The sequence below is a fragment of the Phoca vitulina genome, unplaced genomic scaffold (genome assembly GCF_004348235.1).
Source record: "Phoca vitulina isolate PV1807 unplaced genomic scaffold, GSC_HSeal_1.0 scaffold2, whole genome shotgun sequence".
In the NCBI taxonomy this organism is placed as follows: domain Eukaryota; kingdom Metazoa; phylum Chordata; class Mammalia; order Carnivora; family Phocidae; genus Phoca; species Phoca vitulina.
In genome coordinates, this window is record NW_022589705.1 from 93,459,900 (window position 1) to 93,481,304 (window position 21,405).

General features: G+C 51.5%; 1 protein-coding gene and 1 long non-coding RNA gene across 3 annotated transcripts in view; one reads left to right on the top strand and one right to left on the bottom strand.

Annotated features, from left to right (window-relative positions):
- LOC116625407 overlaps nucleotides 1–2,757 on the top strand; it is a 6,277-nt gene extending 3,520 nt beyond the window's left edge. Inside the window, exon 3 of the long non-coding RNA XR_004298068.1 lies at nucleotides 411–2,757. This is a non-coding gene — a long non-coding RNA (uncharacterized LOC116625407). The remainder of the gene's footprint in view (nucleotides 1–410) is intronic.
- A 998-nt stretch (nucleotides 2,758–3,755) lies between these two features.
- Nucleotides 3,756–20,192, bottom strand: PGD (phosphogluconate dehydrogenase). Of its 2 annotated transcripts, none has more exons than XM_032393875.1 (13): nucleotides 20,066–20,192; nucleotides 19,362–19,437; nucleotides 18,412–18,591; nucleotides 16,149–16,214; nucleotides 15,062–15,180; nucleotides 12,925–12,994; nucleotides 10,557–10,691; nucleotides 8,448–8,637; nucleotides 5,394–5,524; nucleotides 5,088–5,221; nucleotides 4,624–4,723; nucleotides 4,367–4,489; nucleotides 3,756–4,271 (listed from the first exon to the last, which is right to left on the bottom strand). In XM_032393875.1, the coding sequence occupies exons 1-13, from the start codon at nucleotides 20,071–20,073 to the stop codon at nucleotides 4,152–4,154; spliced, it is 1,452 nt and encodes a 483-aa protein (XP_032249766.1). In that variant the 5' UTR covers nucleotides 20,074–20,192; the 3' UTR covers nucleotides 3,756–4,151. The 2 variants fall into 2 exon arrangements, with proteins under 2 accessions (XP_032249766.1, XP_032249774.1); XM_032393883.1 differs by lacking the exon at nucleotides 20,066–20,192 and adding an exon at nucleotides 19,735–19,964.
- Between the last annotated feature and the right edge of the window lie 1,213 nt (nucleotides 20,193–21,405).

The window sequence follows — 21,405 nt, forward strand, 5'->3', positions numbered from 1 at the left end:
ACTGTGAGCGGCCGTGGCCGGGTGGAGGGGTGAGCTTGGCACGTGGTAGGTGCACGGTGAGCGGCCGTGGCCGGGTGGAGTGAGCTGTGCACTTGGAGCAGGAAGGTGGCGCAGTGGTTGAGGGCACGGGCTCGGGCGCCAGGTTGCCGTGGTTCCGGCCGCAGTGTTTCGGGGCTGTGTGACCTCGGACAAGTTCCTTCACATCCTTGTGCCTCGTTTGTAAACTGGGGATAAAGCACTGTGTGCTTCAGAGGGTGTCGTATTAAAAGAGTTCACTTAAAACAATGCCTGGTGCACAGTTATTACTATATTCCTGTATGTGCCGTTTATATGGTGTGAGACCCTCAGGAAGACTCCCAGTTAGGGCCAGAGGTCCTGACTTCTCCATTTAACAAACTGTCTTTTTCCAGGGAAGCATATGTGACAGATACTGGCTCGAAAAATCGACCCAATATCTCCTGATGCACATGCCCCTCTAGAACCTCGCCACTCTGCCATCAAGAGGTACAGTCTCATCCTCCACCCGTTGAATTTGGGGTGTTTATGACTCGCTTGTAACTGGCAGGATGTGGCTAATGCTGTGTGGCATCCATGGCTAGGTCTTAAAAGGCAAGGCCGTGTCTGCTTTGTTAGCTGGAACACTCACCTGCGGAGCCGAGCCCCGGGTAAGCAGTTAGCCCAGCCGAAGGCTGCCATGCTGTGAGGCAGCCCAAGGCCACGTGGTGAGGCCACATGTACCTTTCTGAGCCCTAGCTGAGGTCCCAGCCAGCAGCCAGCATCGACCGCCAGGTGAATGAAGAGGACAGACATCTCCGAGTGACCCCAGCCATTGAGTGGCCCTGAGCTTTCAAGTCTTTTTGCTGAGGTCCAGATACCGTGGAACAAAGACAAGCTGTGCCCCCTGTGCCCTTCCAATTCCTAACCCACAGAATTAGGATAATAATAATGGTTATTACCTGTGTTTAGGGTGATTTGTTAAAACAGCATACAGGATTACTAGACAGTGAACATATATATACTAACATATGTGCTAAGCATAGTTCACGTACCCGGAAGGCCTCTCTGCCTCTCCTAAAAGGATCAGCTCCACATCTGCCTCAGTGAATGTGTAACATTGTCAGTCCCCTGCCTACAGTCTCCTTGCTGAGAAATCCTGTCTGCTCCCTTGCCTGATCCATCGGTCTTTATAACCAACCTCTCTGTGTCCAAAATAAAGCAGAAGTTGTGGCTAAAGTCATTAATAGGATTCCTGCCCAGAGAGGCCCCTTCCTGGAATAGCCAGCAGGTTGTCCCTGCACAGTCAGGTTGAAGGGGGCAGACTTGGCCGGGGGCAGAACCCCTGTGCGGTCACCTCCATCACCTTCAGGACTGTTGAGCAGCTCAACTTCCACAGGAGCCGGGTAAGAGATGGCAGACCCTGCGCAGAAGTCACTGTGTGGCGGGTACTGATTTCCCCCAACAGCTCTGTGAGGGAGTCTCATCGCCCCTTCCGTGCAGATGAGAAAGTACATGGGCACAGAGGGTCAGTAACGAGCGGAGCAACGGTGAGTTCGTGGCGGGGCTGAGCTTGGGGCCCAGGCTCCTAGCCAGGAAGCTGAGCTGCCCTTACTGGAGCTAACAGAGTTTTTACTGAGCTCTTCTTCAAGTCAGTCACGGGATGTAAAATTCAAAAAGCAGGAATGCCTATCTAGTAAAAATAGTCTCCCCACCAAGGACCTAGGCAAAGGACTGTTACATTCTTTAAAACAACTTCCTTTCATTGTGCCCTCACTGTGTGCCAGGTACTGGGCCAAGTACTTGATACATAATGTGTTACTGTCCCAATAACCTGGGGAAGACGTTTTTAACCCCGCTTCGCAGATGAAGAAATGGCAGGGCGGAGGACCTCGATGCCAGCCAGCAGAGTCCGGGTGCACGCTCCGGCCCTTCTCTCTGGTCTAGGGGCCTACGTGGCAGCGGCTGGGAGCTCGTTAGAAACGCACAGCGCGGGACCACACCTCTGTCCTGCTGAATCCAAATCTGCCCTTTTTCTCAAGACCCATCCCCGGGGCTGGGGGGGTTGTATACAGTTTGAGAAGCTCCACCGGCCTCCACTGGCCTTCTGGAAGATGGCCTGTCTTAACCTACACGCCCCGCCGTGGGGCACACAGAGGAGCCCCACCAGGAACCTTCTGAGGACTGGTTTGCAGAGTGAACTTCCCGCTGGGTGCTGAGACATAAGTCTGGTTTCTAACTCTCAGAAATCCCACTGCTTCAGGACGGGTGCAGCCTGAAGTGGTAATAATGCCACAGAGGTGCCTATGACGTGCCAGGCGCTGGCCTATTCTTACTCCACGAATCCTCAAAATAGCCTTGAGGAGACAGGTACTGTTATCCCATCTTACGAATGAGAAAACTGAGAGCAGGGATAGTAAATAATTTGCCGAAAGTCCTACAGCTAGTAGGTGGAAGGGCCTGGATCTGAAGCTTCATAGCTTCTGGATGGTGAGCAGGGGCTTAAGTTCTATTGCACGTGATCAGTAGGATTTCAGACACTCTTCTGGACAGTCCAGCTTTATGTGCTTTTGACACTTAGCCTCCCACCCCTCACAAGTGCTTCTCTTTGAAGGAACTCGTTCTCCATCCTAGGAGCACGTGTCTGCCTCAGAGCAAGTGGTCAGAGATCACCTGCGAGAAGAGCTGCATCGAGGGGTTCCTATCCCTTAAAAAAGAACCCTGTCGGGGCACCTGGGTGGCTCAGTCGGTGAAGTGTCTGCCTTCGGCTCAGGTCATGATCCCAGGGTCCTGGGATCGAGTCCCATGTCGGGCTCCTTGCCCAGCGGGGAGCCTGCTTCTCCCTCTGCCGTTCCCCCCGTTTGTGTGTGCACGCGCACTCTCTGACAAATAAATAAAATCTTTAAAAGAAAAAAAAAAGAACCCTGTCATGAGCAGTGACTCAGCACGTCTTAGATTTGATGGTGGGGGCGGGGAGGGCTGACAGAGCCATGTCTAGCTAAGTACTTACATCCACGCTGAGAGCTTCAAAAGCTGAACATTTAACGAAAAGGATCGGCTCCCATGTCAGCTCTGTGAGCCCCTGCACTTTTTGGAAAGAGGTCAGAGGTCAGATTACACACCAGCTGTCAAAACAAGGAAGTCCTTTGCTCTATTCTAGGATACTCTCAAGACTCTGTAAAGCATTCCAGAGAAATCTTCTGGAGTTAAGCTGCTGGAATAAAACAATTACACTGGCACCAGGCCATATAACACTATCAGCAAGTGTGCTAGCAGGACTTTGGTTCTTGACTAAGCTAAAGTGAACAGGCCCCATTCAAGGAGTAGGCTTAGGTTGCTAAAATTCCCACCCCAAACCCATGCGCCTGGCTTAGGGACAAACAGAAAGAGGTGGGCACACTGAGGCCCCCGTGTCGTTTAAATGTCGTTCCCTAACACGTGTAGTATGAAGTGTGACACACAAAAGGCATGAAGACTTATCAGTGAACACCCGCAGACCCAGGGCCCAACCTGAGAAAACATTCGGGTCCCCTGTGTCGCCTCCTCGTCCTTCCTCGCACAGTTAACCAGGATCCTAACTTTGGTGTGTTTTTTATATTGTTCTGGAGTCTTTTTTTAAAGAAAACAGAGAGGAAAAAGTGAACACGGCTGGAAGGAAACAGGCTCCAATGTGATGAAACCAGCCGCCAGCCTCCCTGCCAGTGGTGAGGACGGCTCAGTGTGGCCGAGGGGAGAATACTGAAGAGTCTGGAGAAAAAGCATACGTAGAATGTACCTTTTATTAAGTAGAGAAAAATGGGAAATCTACGTGATACAAAGTTTCCAGTTTGAGCAAAGTCCACAGAAGCCCTTCCGATTCCCGCGAGCCTCTAGCAGGGGGATCCACTGCCCCCTTAGCACAGGGACGCGTGGGAAACGGCTTCCGGGAGCTGATCACGCACGCACGCACGTGCTCGGCTCCCAGAGGCCGGGGCAGAGGCCATGGTGCTGCTCACGGAGCTTCTTTGCACGTACACTCACATGACTTTTTCAGGAGTCTCTTATGAGACTTTATTTTAAAAGGTCTGAGCAGAGAGGAGGGCGGAGGGCTGTGTAAGCAGTGTCGGTGGCCAGTGGAATGTTCCAGTCTGGGGAATCGCAGCGGGTGACCGGTCTGATCAGGCATTGTATGAAGAGGACGACACGCTGCCACCATGGCCCGTCCAGTTAGTGTGGATAAACTGCCCGGGTTTGGCTAAGAGTTCGTAAGTGTGAGCCCCAAAGTAATCCCGCTGAGCCTGAAACAAGAAGTCGGGTGGGTTGGGATGATACGCAGACAGGCCCCGTCAGGCAGCAGCCAGGGTAATGTTTCCCACCTGCTCAGAAAGCTCACCTGGATGAGGTTGGCTGGCAGCATCTCATGTCTGTACCCGTCATAGAAGGACAGGGCCGTGGTGAAGCAGGGCATGGGGATGCCCGCCTGGACCCCGGTGCTCACTGCCCGCCGCCACGAGCCCTGCGGCAAAACAAGCCCACGACTAGGGGTCAGCCCCCCGAGAACTGCTTCCTTTCTAAGTGACAGAATTCCATGTGCACCGAGGCTGGGAAGTGAAAAACAGAATTCCCAGCAACCAGCTCTGGGCTACCTACCTGGCAGTTTTCAACAGCTGACTTAAAAAAGTCATCTAGTAGCAGATTCTGAAGTTGTGGATTCCGATCAAATGCATCCTTTATCTTTCCTAGGAACACGCTGAAATGATCAAGAGGGAAGCAATTGTGACTCTTAACCTGAGCCCGCTGAACGCCCGACAGAAAGCAGCTGACACGTACGCTAGTGACATAGAGTTACTCCTCGTCCCCGAACGCCAGCGGTTCGCTCGGGGACAACATGGGGCCTGAGGCCCAAGAGGCAAGGCCAGAGGGCGTGATTGTTCTCAAAGAGTACAGATGATCTAGTCAGACCAGGTAACGTACAGGAAGAAAGTGGGACATGACCATCTGAACCAGTCTGGTCGCCAGTGCGGAGACCCACCGCGCCAGTCCCAGGGCAACTGTCCACATAGGCGCAGAGCCACCACTCCGACACGGTGGCTTGGCGTGTGCCCCGCACTCACCTCCTGATGATGCAGCCCCCTCTCCACATCAGGGCGATGCCACCATAGTTGAGGGTCCAGCCAAATTCTGTGGCCGCCTGTCTTAGCAGCATAAAGCCTTGCGCATACGAGATGATCTTGGAAGCATAGAGGGCCTAAAGGATGACGGACCCACCAGAGCTAGCATTAGCCTCCTCCTCCCCATCAGCAGTGCGGGTCCTGGCAGGGCCAGTGGTAACAGGACAGGGCTCTGCTGCCCCCACCTGGGGCCTCCCACGTCCTCCCACCCCCACTGTCACCCGACCACGGCCAGGGACTGGGCCCCACCTTCCGAATATCCTCCAGGAATGCTTTCTTATCACCTTCAAACTGGATCTTTTGGGGACCCTTCAGCTTTTTGCTAGCCTGAATCCTCTCGTCCTTCAGAGATGATAAGCATCGAGCAAAAACGGCTTCTCCTGCGTAGGGGAAGGGATAACATTACCAAAGTTCACTCATAAAACCGAAGGGACGAGAGTACACATAAGCCGGAAAGAATGAGGAAAATTAGAAAAGGAGCTGATTTCCAATTGCAAAAAGAGCTGAACTTTCAACCTTAGGCCACAAAATTTAACCTGGCTCAGAAAGAGTTTTGAACTTATAAAAAGCTCTAGACAGTTAACTTGATAACTAAAACTCCAAACAAGTCAATCTTCCAACTAAATGTAGGTATCAATCACAAAGATCAACGTGAAATTCAAAAGAGGGCTTCTGAGCGCCTGGCAGGCTCAGTCGGTGGGCCTGCGACTCTTGATCTCGGGGTTATAAATTCGAGTCCCACACTGGGTGTGGAGATTACTTTTTAAAATCTTAAAAAAAATAAAAGGGAGGAGTTCTAGGGAAAAAAACAAGGAAGTAAAAAACCACTTTTATTCAGAATTACTCTGTTGGTCCATATGTAAAATTTCAATTTCACTTGAGAGGACTTTAATTTTTAAATACTCACCAAAGACTCTTCTTTTTTTTTTTTTCTTTAAAGATTTTATTTATTTATTTGACAGAGACAGCGTGAGAGGGAACACAAGCAGGGTGAGTGGGAGAGGGAGAAGCAGGCTTCCCGCCAAGCAGGAGCCCGATGCGGGTCTCGATCCCAGGACCCTGAGATCATGACCTGAGCCGAAGGCAGATGCTTAACGACTGAGCCACCCAGGCGCCCTGAAAGACTGTCTTCTTTAGAAGCGCTCACTACCCCTTGAAAACTAGTTAACATCAGGCAGCCTTCAGATTCAGCTGGATGCTCAACTACGGTGGCCTTGCCTTCATGTGGGGTTGTCTGCAACAGCTAGTACACTGAGAAGTAACAGACTCGCCCCTCAAAAAACTCCATTTTCTTTTTTTTTCTTAAGATTTTATTTGACAGAGAGAGACAGTGAGAGAGGGAACACAAGCAGGGGGAGTGGGAGAGGGAGAAGCAGGCTTCCCGCCGAGCAGGGAGCCAGATGCGGGGCTCGATCCCAGGACCCTGGGATCATGACCTGAGCAGAAGGCAGAGCCTTCTGACTGAGCCACCCAAGCGCCCCAAAAACTCCATTTTCTAATTATTAAAATTTAGTTTCCAACACGTCCTTGATCACCATAATTTTGTTTCATTTGAATAAACATTTCAATATGGTATTTTAATATCAAGACATTTAGCATCTTCAAAAATTAGCCCTTCGAAAAGACAACTTGCTCAACTGACACTTTATATACTTAGAATAAATTACTCTAGGGGCACCTGGGTGGCCCAGTCGTTAAGTGTCTGCCTTCAGCTCAGGTCACGGTCCCAGGGTCCCGGAATCGAGCCCCGCATGGGGCTCCCTGCTCAGCGAGAAGCCTGCTTCTCCCTCTCCCTCTGCTAGTGTTCCCTCTCTCGCTGTGTCTCTGTCTGTCAAATAAATAAATAAAATCTTTAAAAAAAAAAAAAAAAGAATAAACTACTCTTAACTAATCCTCCCTCCACAGACAGACCGGAGTAAAGCCTCTGGCCATTCACTTGACAGGCCGCCCAAACTCGGAACACAAGCCGGCTCGGTGGCCACGCACGCCCCGCCCCGCACGCCCCGCACGCCCCGCCCCGCCTCGCACGCTCTGCCCGCGCACGCGCACCGGGCACCGGGGGCGGAAGCGATGGTGTAACAGCGGGCGCACGGAGGCCGTGTTACCCAAGGGTCCGCTCCAAGACTTCCTTCCCCGTTAGTTCAACAAACACGAAGGGCACCCACCCGGGGCTGAAGCCTGGCCCGCCTCCGGCGGGGAGAAGCGCGCACGAGAGAGCAGGGCTCTCTTTGAACCTACTCCGCTCTGCCACCGCCGTGCCCTCGCTGCCCCGGCCCGGCTGAGCAGCCCGCCTCTCCTCCCGTGCCTCCGGCCACTGGCGGCGGGGAGCCTAATTCATAGGAAACGAAAAGGAGGGAGGGGGCTAGGGCGGCCGAGCAGACAGGAAAATGTTTTACTGGAGGGGCGCCCTCCTGCCAGGAGCAAAGATGAGCCTTTCCCTCGGCAAGCTGGGCACTTGACTGTCCGTTCTCAATCCTGCCAGAGGTGTACCCAGTTTACTCTTGAAGGACCAGCTTGTTTTATGAATCCTCTTATTATTTGTTCTCTGTTTATTTCTGCTTTCTGTGATTTCCTTCGCCCTGTATCTTCTCGAGTTTGATGCTCAGCTCACTGCTCTAAAACAACATGCGAGAGAAGGACACACACCAGTGGTCAGGATAGTGGCTTTCTTCTAAACGAAGAACGAAGGAAGAGAATATTAAAGGACCTGAAATGTATAGGTAATATTTTATTTTTAAAATATCTGGGGGAAGGGCGCCTGGCTGGCTCAGTAGGAAGAGCATGTGACTCTCGATCCCAGAGTCATGAGTTCAAGCCCCATGTTGGGTGTAGAGATTACTTATAAATAAATAACCTTTAAATAAAATAAAAAATAAATAAATACTGGGGGGGAACCTAATCAAAATATTAACAATAAATGCTGAGGACGTAAGCTTATGTCGTTCGGTGAACTTCCGTATGAAAAATTTCGTTACCATGATCTTCCCCATTGGAAAGTCATGGAAGTCACTGAACACAGTTCAATCCCTAAGACAGAAGCTACCCCGAAGGTCGAACTAGAAAAGAGAGCCAGGAACTCCCAAACGCATCTCAAAGCCCGTATGACTGAGAGAAGGTCATCAGGAAGAGATTCGAGAGTGTCAGCCTCTCACACGGGAGGAGCAGAAAGCACTGACCGCTGACGAGGGTTGCACACGTTTCCCAAAAACCCGGTCCTTAGTGGCCAGTCTACCCCAACATCCCAGAAGGACAGCAAGGGCGCACCAGTGAGGCGAGGGGCCTCGGCTGGAAGCCGCACGTTACCGATGAGGGTGACGGGAACGCCGTACTCCAGGGCTGAGATGGCAGTCCACTTCCCTGTGCCCTTCTGCCCCGCGCTGTCCCTGATCTTCGGCAGCAGGTGTTTGCCGTCACTGTCTTGGAACTTGAGAATATTGGCCGTGATTTCAATGAGGAATGAGTCGAGCTCTGTCTTATTCCATTCCTCAAACGCCTAGTGCAGGACGTGAGAGGAAAGAGCGTGAGAGAAAGCAGGCCTACGCACAAGCCCCCTTCCCTGTGAAGAGGGACCGGCGCTCACGACTTGCCCCGCCATCCACGCTAACAGGCTCCACGTACGGGTCTGAGCCCTGCTCCCCCCGAGTTGAGTTTTCTGCTCACCACGAGTCAGCTGTATTTGATTTGAGCCTGGTTATGCTCACTGATGACCAGCACGGCTCTCCCCTCAGAGCCAGGCGCTCCTCACCTCACACCATCGCCTCCTCGGAGGCCTTCCCTGCTCACCGGACCTACTCCTTACACCCGTTTCCTCTCCTCCGGAACAGTTACCCCCACCTAGTTTTACACCGGCTGGGGGGTTACTATCGTGTCTTCCCAGCTTCGTGCGGGCAGGGACTTCGGTTTTTTCACTATTACATCCCCAACATCTAGAACAGTTCCTGGCATACAGAGCAGCACTTGTATATATAAATACGTTAAGTTTTAAGTAAATCAGTTACATTTGAACACACAAAAAGAAAAGCACTGTTTCTATGAAAATAAAACACTTTTGGAAAGAAGAGTAAAGGCAAGTCAGTGAAACCAAGTGGGGATGACACGTTTAAGTTAGGAGGAGGGGCGCCCAGGGGGCTCGGTCAGTGGAGGCTGCAGCTCTTGATCTCCGGGTTGTCAGTTCAAGCCCCACATTGGGTGTAGGGATTACTAAAAAAATAATAAACTTAAAAAAAAAAAATTAGGAAAAACTGTAAAAAATCTGGAAGGATTCTGCAGTGTCACCTTGCAAGGAAGTGTCCCTAAATTATGTTCCCCTCGAAGTCCCTGGAAGTGGAAATCTGAGATGATGAGAAAGACACCTATATGCCGGCCAGCAGAGCTGCACTTCGAGGAAGGGACTGGACTGGTGATGGATGTGCCTCCCTCCATTTTCAGTGAAAATAAGTGTTTACCTAGGAACGATGCTGAAGTCTTTAGAGAAGAGAGTACTGGTGTTTACCTCAAAATGTATTTTTAGAAGATCAAACTGATAGAGGGATGGGCGGACATTCAATAAAGCAAGTTAGTAAAATGCTAGTAGGCGAATATGGGGGGTGTGCATACAAGTGTTCACCACCAAAGTCGTTCAACTTTGCTGTGTGTTTGAACATCCGGTTCATAATAAAACGCTGGGGGGAATGTTTATGTTTCCCCCACTTTGACTTTTTTTTTTTTTTAAAGATTTTATTTGACAGAGAGAGAGAGAGAGAGACAGCAGGAGCAGGGTCAAAGGGAGAGGAAACAGACTCCCCGCAGAGCAGGGAGCCCGACGCGGGGCTCGATCCCAGGACCCTGGGACCATGACCTGAGCAGAAGGCGACACTTAATGACTGAGCCACCCAGGCGCCCCTCCCCCACTTTGACGAACTTTTGATTAACTGTCAAACAGCCAGTCCCAACCTGACCAGGAAAGCAAGCTTCCATCCTGCCTCTCCTATGGGACAATGGGGGGACCAAATGAGGTAATGACCATAAAAGGACACAGGCCTGACACATGAAGGGTCACTAAATGGTGGTAATGATCACCGCCAAGATTTTCGGGGGACTTCTGGCTCAGCGGCTAGCTATCCTATCGTACAGCTTTCCCTTAAATCAGGCTGAGTCCATCCTTTTTTTTTTTTTTTACTTAGCACAAGCGGGGGAGAGGGAGAAGCAGGCTGCCCGCTGAGCAGGGAGCCTGACGCTTAACTCAAATCATGACCTGAGCCAAAGGCAGACGCTTCACCGACTGAGGCACCCAGGCGCCCCTGGGCTGAGTCCATCCTGCCACCAGCATGACCACAGGAAGGAGGCGGAGGAAGGCTTTACTGTTGCTAGCAAATCCCTCTCATCTGAGCAGCAGTCGCCTGCTGTAGCCCAGAGACAGGGCCCGGCACTCACCTTTGCCATCTCGTCATGCCCCATGCCCAGCACATCCTTCATCAGGTGGTAAGCCTCACAGATGAGCTGCATATCCCCGTACTCGATCCCATTGTGCACCATCTTCACAAAGTGTCCTGCTCCTTCATCCCCCACCTGTCAGGGCGACGAGCACCAGGAGGCCTTCAGAGGCAGGTAATAACCCAGGAAAGCCCACATCAAATTCTTTGGCGAGGCTCCCTCCCCATACAAAAAATAACAAATAGGGAGCAAGTATCTGTAGTAGTTTTAAAATTAAGCGTCACTACATAACAATTCAATACAAGCTTCAATCCAGTCCAGTGTTCCTTCAAACTCACTCTGAATTCGTTCCTTTCAAGATTTTTCCAAGCCTCCCATTCACTGTAAGCACCCACAGCTCGTCGGCCTGCATTTCCCACCCTCCCTTGTTATGAAGGGCCCCTCGCCCCCAGCCCTGCCCACGAGTGAAAGACCTCCTCTTCCCGAGGTCACCGTTCTCCTAGCCACTGGGGGTTACAGCAAGTTGGCTAATTAAATCACTGGCACTGTTAAAAAAGTACATAACTGTGTTGTAGTTGTTTCCAACGGCTACCAAGGGGTAAAATGACCTTAGATCCCAGGTCTGGCCCTCAACCTGGTAAGCCCAGAAATGTGTTCTTGCCATGTCTCAGAGTTGACGAGACACGGATTTATAGTAAAGCTGGCAAGATGTATACAGGCAGAATACCAGTTTGTGAATTTAGGGTAAAAAACCTAACTACGGATTTTAGTGGCTACAAGTGTTAGTCCCGACGGCACATTCTGTCCCTACAGACGAGCTGCGTAGGAAACCAGATCATCTGAGAATTGCTCAGTGGGCCAGCAATCAGAACAAAGGGAGTTTCGGGGTCAAATATTCAGGGGCAACGGGCTCTGCAGTCCGGCGCATCCATCTCCACAACAGGCATCTACCTGCGCGGTGGACCCGAGGTCGCTTGACCTGAGCGGTCTCTGCTCTGTCACCGCCGGGATCCATACAACTGACCTTTACAGCCGAGACTCCCGCCGTCTGAGTTTCCACTGCTGACGTGCCCCCTTCTGATTCTGACACCTTCTCTGGCTGCTAAGTAACACGGCTAATAACATCGTACTTCACCCCATCCTTCCTGTAACTTCAAGAATGAACTCAGGACTGCCTGCTTTTAGTATCTATACCAGTTTTCTCAATAGCCTGAGACTAAGCCTGAGGCTAAAGAACGTCAAGCTCCGACTCAATCAAGACACAGCAGGGCCAGTACTGGTTTTTCTTCATGATTCTGTGTCTACAAGAAACGTGTCTACAAAGGACTGTGGCTGTCCTTTTACTGTAGTAATCGACTGTCGTGGCCTGAAAGTTCCCTGCCCCGTCCATACTAATGAGAAAATCCTCAACCCCCCAAATCCAGCCCAGCCTCTCTCCACCCTAAGCAGACTTTGCCTGACTCGGGGACCACTGGTTAAGATGTACGGCCCGGCATCGGGGGCAACAGCTGCCATCAGCGGGCGTGGTCAGGCCTCCCCCCGTTCCTCGTCCACCTCAGGCCCCCTTCCATCTCTCCCTTTTACCTCCCTCATACGAAATAAAACTAATAAAGGGGATTAGGAGCTAAAGAGACCTCGGAGACCACCCAGCCCACCCCTCATATTTTACGGACAAGAACACTTTTCTGACTGACTCGATAATGTCCCACAGTGAATGTGAGAGCCGGAATCACAGGTCAGGTCTCTCAGCCTAGTGCTTTGCCCACCCATGGCATGGACTGGGGCTGCAGGAGGGATAAAACTGATTTTGGTAGCAACACCAAATGCAGGAAGGGAGGTGTATAGGAATGAGCCTAGGCCTCCCTCCCGTCTCGTGAAGGCGAAAGGCCGTATGTCGCATACTCTGTTCAAGCACAGAATACCTGCGTCCCAAGCTACAGGAAAGAGAGTTTCCACAGCCGTGGCCAGGACACCTGACAGCACCAGCCCTTCAATCCTGCTCCTTCCATGCAGGCAGACGGAGCCCGCCTTTCATTCTGACATTTTCTTCATTTTCATGAAGTCACACAGCTAATAAAACAAGTCTCGCCTCACCTCATCCTTGCTGTGCCTTCTTAAGAAATCCAACTTTTAGATGAATTGAGGAGGGCTGTTTTTAATACCAACCTCAGGGCTCTGAAATCTTCAGTTAGGAGGCCAGGACACGTAAAACAGGCATGCATCCTAGGCCTCAGCTGCGCTAGCGACTTCAAGACTGAGAAGCTTGTCACAGAACTAACTATTGCCACCAAGGCGGTCCTGGCTCTGTGCACTTTGTCATGTCTGTGCCCATGTTACCAGCTGGCTTGAAAGAGGAGCCAGAACTTGCCCAGTCACAGCAGGGTTCCCCCGTCCCGACTTTCGCAGCGATGCCTTGGAAGATGGTCTTGATGTGGGGCCTGTGGGAAGGAACCATGTAGTTTAGCTGCGGAAAAGAGGGACTGAGATCTCAGTTAAATACTCAAGGACCTCCCCCCAATCTTTTTCTTTCGAATGGGAGGTGGACGTGCCAAGTCCACGTGGAAAAAGTAATGAATGTTCCAAGTCCACGTGGTAAGCCCCACAGAGGCTGCAGACTACCTGGTTGGAGAAGACAGAAAGGCCAGCCGGAAGCATCCAAGCACCAGGAGAAATCCCTTTTGCACTATAAAGGAGCTGTGATGCCAAACAGCAAGCAACAGGGAAGTTCCCGTGCAGACGCCCGTTACCGGTCTGGGTGCACGTTATCAGGCCCAGCATGACTCCGCACGCGCAGACCCGAGCCCGAGTTCCCAGAGCAGCGTTCTTCGTTAGTGCAGCTGTTCCTCACCCCTCCCACTGCCCCGCTAGGAGGATCTGTGAACTCACAAGGCTTTCTGCTTATGTTCTCCTCACTACTGACCAATAAAGGCTTCTTCACAAGAAGTTTTTGGTAAAGACACAGGGCTGCCAGGGTTGCAAAGTCAACGCTCAGGATTAGAGCTAAGACAGCTACACGTTAAGCTTTAGAACGTCACTGAACTCGTACTGAGCATTTCGGGTAACGGCGCCACTCCTACTTCTGTTGGGGCTCGATCTCACCACCCTGAGACCGTGACCTGAGCCAAAATCAAGAGTTGGACACTTAACCAACTGAGCCACCCAGGTGACCCCGTTTTAAACACTGTATTAACCATCATTCCTATTACTTTTAGCAAACAATTTGAATGAGTCTTATATATGCTTAAGTTTGCCAGACTGGTCTGAGAATGAGTCAATGAGCAATTGGAGCATCTCTGCATTATCAAATATTTTCATGTGTATCGTCTGTATGTCTAGCCCAAGATAAATGTTTATAAACTACTGAGAAGCAGGAAGGCCTCTATCTACTTCTAGATTTCACAAACTGCAGGGGCGCCTGGGTGGCTCAGTGGGTTAAGCATCCGACGCTTGATGTCCGCTCAGGTCATGATTTCAGGGTCGAGGAGATTAAGCCCCATGCTGGGCTCCGCACTCAACGGGGAGTCTGCTTATGATTCTCTCTCTCCTCTCCCTCTGCCTCTCCCCCTGCTGACACACGCTCTCTCTCCTCTCTCTCAAACAAATAAATATATAAAATCTTTAGATTTCACGTACTGCAGAAAATCCCCGAACTTACTCATCAGAGAGGTAATTTAAAGAATAACCTTCCCCAGGACCCTTCACCTCTGGGAATTAGGTTTGATCACTCCTTACTTCAACTCCTAATATAACTCTAGCATATTGGAAATCAAACTCATTTAGGAAGGAATGGTACCTTTCCACGTCTCCCTCAAAAGGATCCCTCCTTTTCTGTTTCTTTCTCTTCCGCTTACCCACCTCCCTCTGTCTGGCTCACCTCTCTGCAATCTCAGCAGCGGGTTTCCCTCAGTCTGCGTCAGGCGTGGTTATTACTTGCACCTTTTCATTTTGATTCTCTGTCCCGCTCACCCCCCACCCTTATGCCTTATGCACCCCACCCCTGCTCTTACATCACCACCGCACCCTCCCCTCTATGACCAGCATTTCCTCTTACGTACAGCACAGTGCACAGTGTAAAACTTGTTTTATCCCCAAGTAGATAAAAAACTTCCACCTCACTCTCCCAGGGACAAAACAGGCCCCGTCAGATTTTTCCATTACTCACGATTATTAAATAAAGTTATTTGAGGACTGTCCATCACTTAGAGAGGCAGACTTTACTTCTAAGTCCAGACAGTGCCCAGGACATTATTCGAACGGCTTCCTTAAAGCCCCTGAACTCAGTAAGCCTGTTTAGAGCTTCCACTATCAGTCTTGGAGGCAATAACAGAGGAGGCAAAGAGAATATGCACATACAGGATATCAAAGCAGCAAAATGTAGAGACAAAAGAAGTGTTTCCAGCATCTCCACCACTCGGGCCACAGAGACCAGCGCTGCCCACGGCTCACTCCCCTCACCGCTCAGGCTCCCTTGTGCTGAAGTGGGGGGTGGCACCTCGGATACCCACCAGGCTTGTTTGTCCCCTCCTGGCATAAGTGAGGGGCCATACCGGGCCCCCTCCTCTCCACCACTGACTCCGCTCCCCACAAACAGGATGCCCTTGGCCTTGAGGTCACGACATCGTCTCTGTATGAGAGAAAAATAATTTTATTATGCTTCCATAAGACAGTTTCTCCCGATGAATGAGAAGAGGTATAAGACTGGTATGGAGAGCCCACACTGGACATGAAATGACCCCAGGATCCAAGAATAACCTGATCATTCAAGCAATTGTATCCCAGGGCGCCTGGCTGGCTCAGTGGTAGAGCATGCAACTTTGATCTCAGGGTCATGAGTTCAAGCCCCACGTTGGGTGTGGAGCCTACTAAAAAAAAATAAATAGAAATAAATAAACAGTTTTAAAAAGAAATTTAATTCCCTCAGTTTGGGAGTTAAGAAAAAAAAAAATCCAGGGAGCCTGGCTGGCTCAGTCAGTAAAGCATGTGACTCTTGATCTTGGGGTTGTGAGTTTGAGCCCCATGTTGGGTATAGAAATTACTTAAAAAAAAAAAAAATCCATGGAAGTTTAAAATAGCTACCCTTCCCCCAAAGGGAAATAATAAATAAAGCCAAACATACAATCTCATTTTCCTGGAAGATCTAGTACCATGAGACTCCATTAAGAGTTGGTGGGTTTTGGTGGGGGGGGGGGGTTGGTTTTTAAGAGTTGGTTTCATACGAGTATGACCTCCTGCCACTCAGCACTTGAGATGGTACAGGGTCTTCTTTCAGCCCACAAGGCCAGTAAAGCCGTGGTTCTCAAGCACATTGTTCACTGACGTGTCATGGGCTGCTGGCGGAGGAGGGAAGAGCTAAGCACAAACCGCCAGCCTGCGGTATTTAAGCAGAAGTCCTCCGTCTGAGTTACAGGTATGACTGAGGAGACCTCAGGTACGTCTCAGCAGAAACAGAGGCTGAGGACTGCAGTGTCCGCTCCAAGCTCTAGTATCAGCGCTGCAGAAGGACGGTCCGCTCTTTTATGACGTGTGCAATGCTGGTACTTTTTTCTAGAATGTTCTCAGAACCAGGAAGAATTTAGACTGAAGAATACTTACGGTGGTGTCCCTGTATTCAGAATTTCCTCCATCGATGATGATGTCACCAGTGTCCAACAACGGTACCTGTAACCAGACGCCAGCATGACGGTGGGCCAAGGAAATGAGAGACAGAATAGAACGTACCTTGACCAATTAAAACAAACAAGAATTTAACCCAAATAAACCCAATCTAAAAGCACACGTTACCTAATTTTCAGTAATCCTCCCTGTGACTAGAGCTGGGACCTACGTGCAAGGTTAGGGCTCGCAACCCAGTTGGAACTCTCTGCAACGAAGATCGTTCTCTTTAAGATTTTACAACAGGGCGCCTGGGTGGCTCAGTCGTTAAGCGTCTGCCTTCGGCTCAGGTCATGATCCCAGGGTCCTGGGATCGAGCCCCGCATCGGGCCCCCTGCTCAGCGGGAAGCCTGCTTCTTCCTCCCCCACTCCCCCTGCTTGTGTTCCCTCTGTCGCTGTGTCTCTCTCTGTCAAATAAATAAATAAAATCTAAAAAAAAAAAAAAAAGATTTTACAACAACCAAAACCCACTTGAAAAATTTTGTATTTCCACTGTGTGCCACCGGATGCTTTATAGTCGCAAACCCTGGGAACGGGACTCATTCTAAAGGATCCCATCACTTCCTATAAAATCTGCCCAGAACAGGGCGGGGGTCTGGTAAGTGGCCATCAGCCGGTGTGGTGCCTGACTCAATGCTGTCATCAGCCCTGCCTGGAGCTGGCAGGAGACCAGGCCTCGAACGAGCGCATCTTCCTACGGTGCACAACGAGGCTGGCTTTATCAGTTACTCTTCAGTCTCCCCGCCCAAGGATCCAGTGAACATGACTTCATATTTTCTTATGCTGAAGAATAAGCTACCACCTTCCAGGCCATTCTGTCTATAGCTAATCGTGACCAGCTTAGCATCTCGCTACACAAAAAGCTTGGTATGTCCTTTCCTTATCACAGTGTTCTTCTTTTCTAGGTCATTTTTTTCTTTAAATGGCAGCACACTGGTTACAAACTCCTCTCCCTGCAGAGCCACCCCCACTGTTAACAGGACTCCCAGAGAAAAGGAATGTTCATCCCTTGCCTTTGTTTATTGTCACTACATTCTCACAGCGAAACTGTTTCTTCCCATCAGCTAATGCCCTGGTTTTTCCAGAGCTGTTATTGAGAATGGTTTTGAGTATCTTCGTAAGTTATTTCCACACACGTTCCCCTTCGCCCGTATGCTGTGTGTGGTTTTGTGGGTTTTGCTGGAAGGAAAAGCACCCAAGGCTGCAGGGCACCGGCTGCGAGCTTGTCTCCACTGACCCTCTGACTGTCGGTGAGGTGTGCTGAGGGACCCCAGAAACCACTCACAGCAACAGCGCTTCACCCCAATGTTGCTGGCCACGCTCCTGGGGAAGAACATGTTGTCGCTCTTGGCTCCTCCTCTCCCACCGCCGTCCCAGTGGGACAGTGGCCATCAGCCCCCCTGTGAGGGGACAGCCTGGCGGAGACCACACGGAGTAAGGAGTGAGCCCACCACCCCCTAGCCCTGGGGCCGCAGGGGAAAGCCTAAAGGCGGGGTCAGACTAAGATGTGTTAAAGAACCAGAATGAGCCCCGACACAAAGCACCCACAAAGCACCCACAAAGCACCCGCCCTTCAGCTGATGCTCAGGGTCAGAGTGCAGCAGAGGCCCTAGCAAGGCCACTGCAGCCCAAACACATATGTTTTCTCTTCCAAAATATATATATACTTGCTAGAGACAACAAATCATTCAGAAAGTACCCAGCATGCAATCCTAGGATTCCCTAAGGGGATCTCATCATTTATATTAAATTATACAACGATTTACATATTGTTACTTTATACAAACGCTGAAAAAAATCTACTTCTAAATTTGGACACTACGGTTTATTAGTGAATAGCACTAGACATGCATAATGTACAACCAAAACAGTAAGTTTTTTTTGAATATCAAAGACAGAGACCGAGATTACTACGGTTTCTCTTCCTACTGTTAATGAATTCTAATTGAAATGTCTCTTGGGGTCCCAGAATTTCACATATATGGAATTATTACCACCTGAGGATATGTTGTGACTTAATTAGTGCCAATCAAGTTAACCAACACTGAAACATTGAAGCACTGTTTTGTCTGAACTAAAGAGTTCACATCCAGACACTGAAGAGAAAAAAAAAATCTCAAGAAAAAAACTGGTGAAATAGCTGAAGGACTGAGGGAGAAAAGCTGCCCCCACCAGCAGCAGCCAGGAGCAGACCTAGCCTCACCAATTTGTCAATGAAATCATCAACAGCTTGACCAGCCTTCACGAGCAATATGATCCGTCGTGGCTTCTTCAGCTTGGAGACCATCTCCTCCAAGGAGTGAGCACCAACCACTTTGGTTCCCTTTGCCTCATTGGCCAAGAAATCATCAACTTTGGAGACTGTCCTATTGAAAGCACAAACCTAGAAGGACAAAAGGTCTGATTAGGAGATCCAGAACACAGAAGACCTTCAGACCCTAGATTAAGTGGCAGTGAAATTTCTACTCAGCTGCCTGAGGCAAATCAGGCTGGAGTCTGTCACTAGCTGATTGGGACTCAGACTCAAATCAAGGAACCAGCTGCTGCAAACTGTTTATCTTTTGTCACCAATACTCTTTGTATCGAAACAAGCTTAGTGTTTATACTATTTAAACTTTCACTCACCCCAGTTCTCTAACATTAGACAATAAAGTTTGAGTTCTACGAACCCAGTGCGGATTTCTCCTCCTTAAGATACGCGTAAGATGGAGCACCTGGGTGGCTCGGTCAGTTAAGTGTCTGCCTTTGGCTCAGGTCATGATCTTGGGGTCCTGGGATGGAGCCCTGCTGGGCTCCTTGCTCAGCAGGGAGTCTGCTTCTCCCTCTCCCTCTGCCCCTCACCCCTGGCTGGTGCTTTCTCTCTCCCTCTCTCTCAAATAAGTAAATAAAATTAAAAAAAAAAAAAAATCCAGATAAATGTATTCAGGCTGCACTTACAGATATATTTAGCAAGACTCTCCTTCAGAGAATGGTGGAGCTGCCCCTCCCCCCATGCGAACTGGTGCTTCCCCTTCCTTTGCAAAAACCTCATGAGCAGCAACAGGGATTATATCAAGAAAAGTAAGCTGCAGTTGTACCGGATCTTGGAAATCAACAGCGTGCACCGATGCACACCAAGAACCCACAAGAGAAGTGTGTGTCCTCCAGACTTACCACAAAGCCATGGTCATTCATGTTCAAAATTAAGTTCTGGCCCATGACAGCCAGTCCAATCAGTGCAATGTCAGCTCTAAAAGACCAGGAAAGGGAATAAAGAAAAACGTGTCAGTTCCACTTAATCCATTCCAACTCAGGGACCCAAGAGTGTCCTAGCTCTTGCTGTGAGTAATTTGCCTTCCCTTTCCTCTGTCCCCCTACTCCCTTTCACCCTTGAGAACCCAGGCATGCACCTCCCAGGCCCCTACAGACAGGCCACCCTGCACTCTGCCACTTCAAAGGACCTCAAGTTCTCTTGAGATCAGCTAATCCCGCACGGAGGAGGGCACGCAATCGTTGCTGTGCTCCAGGCTACCCGGTAATGACTCACTGCGGGTGTCCCCGTCCCCCACACTGGGGAGAAGCCCCTGCAGGCACCGCCGCCGACGGGCCAGCCACTTCCCCGGCTCGAGCCCCGGCCTCCCTCGGCCATGCCGCGCCCCTCCCCGCCGAGCCCCTTCTGGGAACGGGGATCCGCCCGGCGCCGCCACGAGGGGCAGAGGGCCTGGGCCCGACGGGGCTGAGACCCTGAAGGTCCGGGGCTCCGGGCGCCACGAGGCCCGGCTCCCGCGACCCCCGTGGTCAAGGCGACCTCAGGAGTAGCTCCGCCCTCCGCGCCGGGCCTCGGAAAGCTCCCCGGGCGTCCGCGGGCCGTCACTCACTGGGCCATGGCGGCGGCGGCGGCGGCAGACCGGGTAGGAGCGGACGGAACCGAAGAGCTGGGAGCGCGCGGCCCGGCTACTGAGGATGAGTGCCGCTCCCGCACGGGCCCCCAGACCCTGGCCGCGGCCTTCCGGCGCCGACCAATCGGAAGGAAGGGGCGGAGCCGTGCAGCTACGCCATTGGCCCTCCCCGGCGCCTGTTAGACCACCTGAGGCAAACGGGCCCGCCCGCCCCCGGAGCAGGCTCAGGAGAGCGCCGAGCACATCGATGGCAACGCCGAAGCAGGCGGGGCGGGGACTCCTGGAACAGACCCCAGGGGGCTGGGCGTGCGGCCGGGGCTCTAGAACAGGTGGAGGAGGCCGGGCAGGGAGCAGGGGCACCCGGGACGGGCACGGGGGCCTGGGAAGGGCGCGGGCACAAGTGGAGGGGCGGAGGGGCGCCCGGAACAGGCACTGGGGGCCCGGCGGCTCGCGATCACTGGCGGAGGGGGCGGGGGACGCGAGCCAGGAGGCGCTGGGACAGCGAAGGGGGCCGGGCGCAGACCGGGGAGCGGCGGCGGAGGGGCGGCGGCCGGCTCCATCCGGTCCTGGGAGCGGAGGACACGCGGGGCCCGGGCTCGGCTAGGTTGGAAGAGTGGCAGCTCACTCCGCGCGGTGCTTTCCACTGTCCCCGGCCCTCGGACGCCTGTTGTCCGAGTGTCCCTCGCCCCTTCCTCCCATCGCTGCCGCGCACTGTGGGGTCCAGCCCCGTCGGGGACCCAGGTTCGTTCTGGCCTGTGGGTGTAATGAGTGCCAGGAAATGTGGGTCCTCAGCCGCGACCGTGTGCGGGGAGCGTGCGGCCCCTGGTTGCAGGCGGTGAAGGAACTTGGGGTGCGATGGGGCCGTCGTTGAACTTCCCGTACAGCTGAGGCACCAGAGGCCGCCCCACAGCCTTGGCAGAAGGCCCGCTCCGGGCTCCAGGCACCTTCCCGTCCGCTCCGAACCCTCCTGCCTCTGACAGCAGATGCTGGTGAACCGGGCTTGGCGCCTCCCGTACATTTTAGGATTTTTTTTTTTTTCTGTGAATGCTTCCTATCATCTAACATGTACCTTGTACATATTAAGTGATCACCAGAAACAAAAGTCACACAGCTGTTTAACGGCTCGTTAGTGCCCCAGAGCTGGTTCCATCACACCAATTGCACAAGTTCCTTTGTAATACAGGTTTTAACAGATACACTATAATAACTTACACGTAAGCCTGTGTCGCACTACAGTGGACTTTTCCTACTGGAAGTTGGGTATGAGTAAATCTCAGCTGACGATATTTTTGAATGCAATATGGAATCTCACTCTGAAT

Coding starts and splice junctions, on each gene's coding strand:
- PGD (XM_032393875.1), bottom strand. Junction 5,525..8,447: donor CGTTCCCGTCACCCTCATCG/GTAACGTGCGGC, acceptor TCCCCTACGCAG/GAGAAGCCGTTTTTGCTCGA. Junction 4,724..5,087: donor GGGGGCTGCATCATCAGGAG/GTGAGTGCGGGG, acceptor TGATCATTTCAG/CGTGTTCCTAGGAAAGATAA.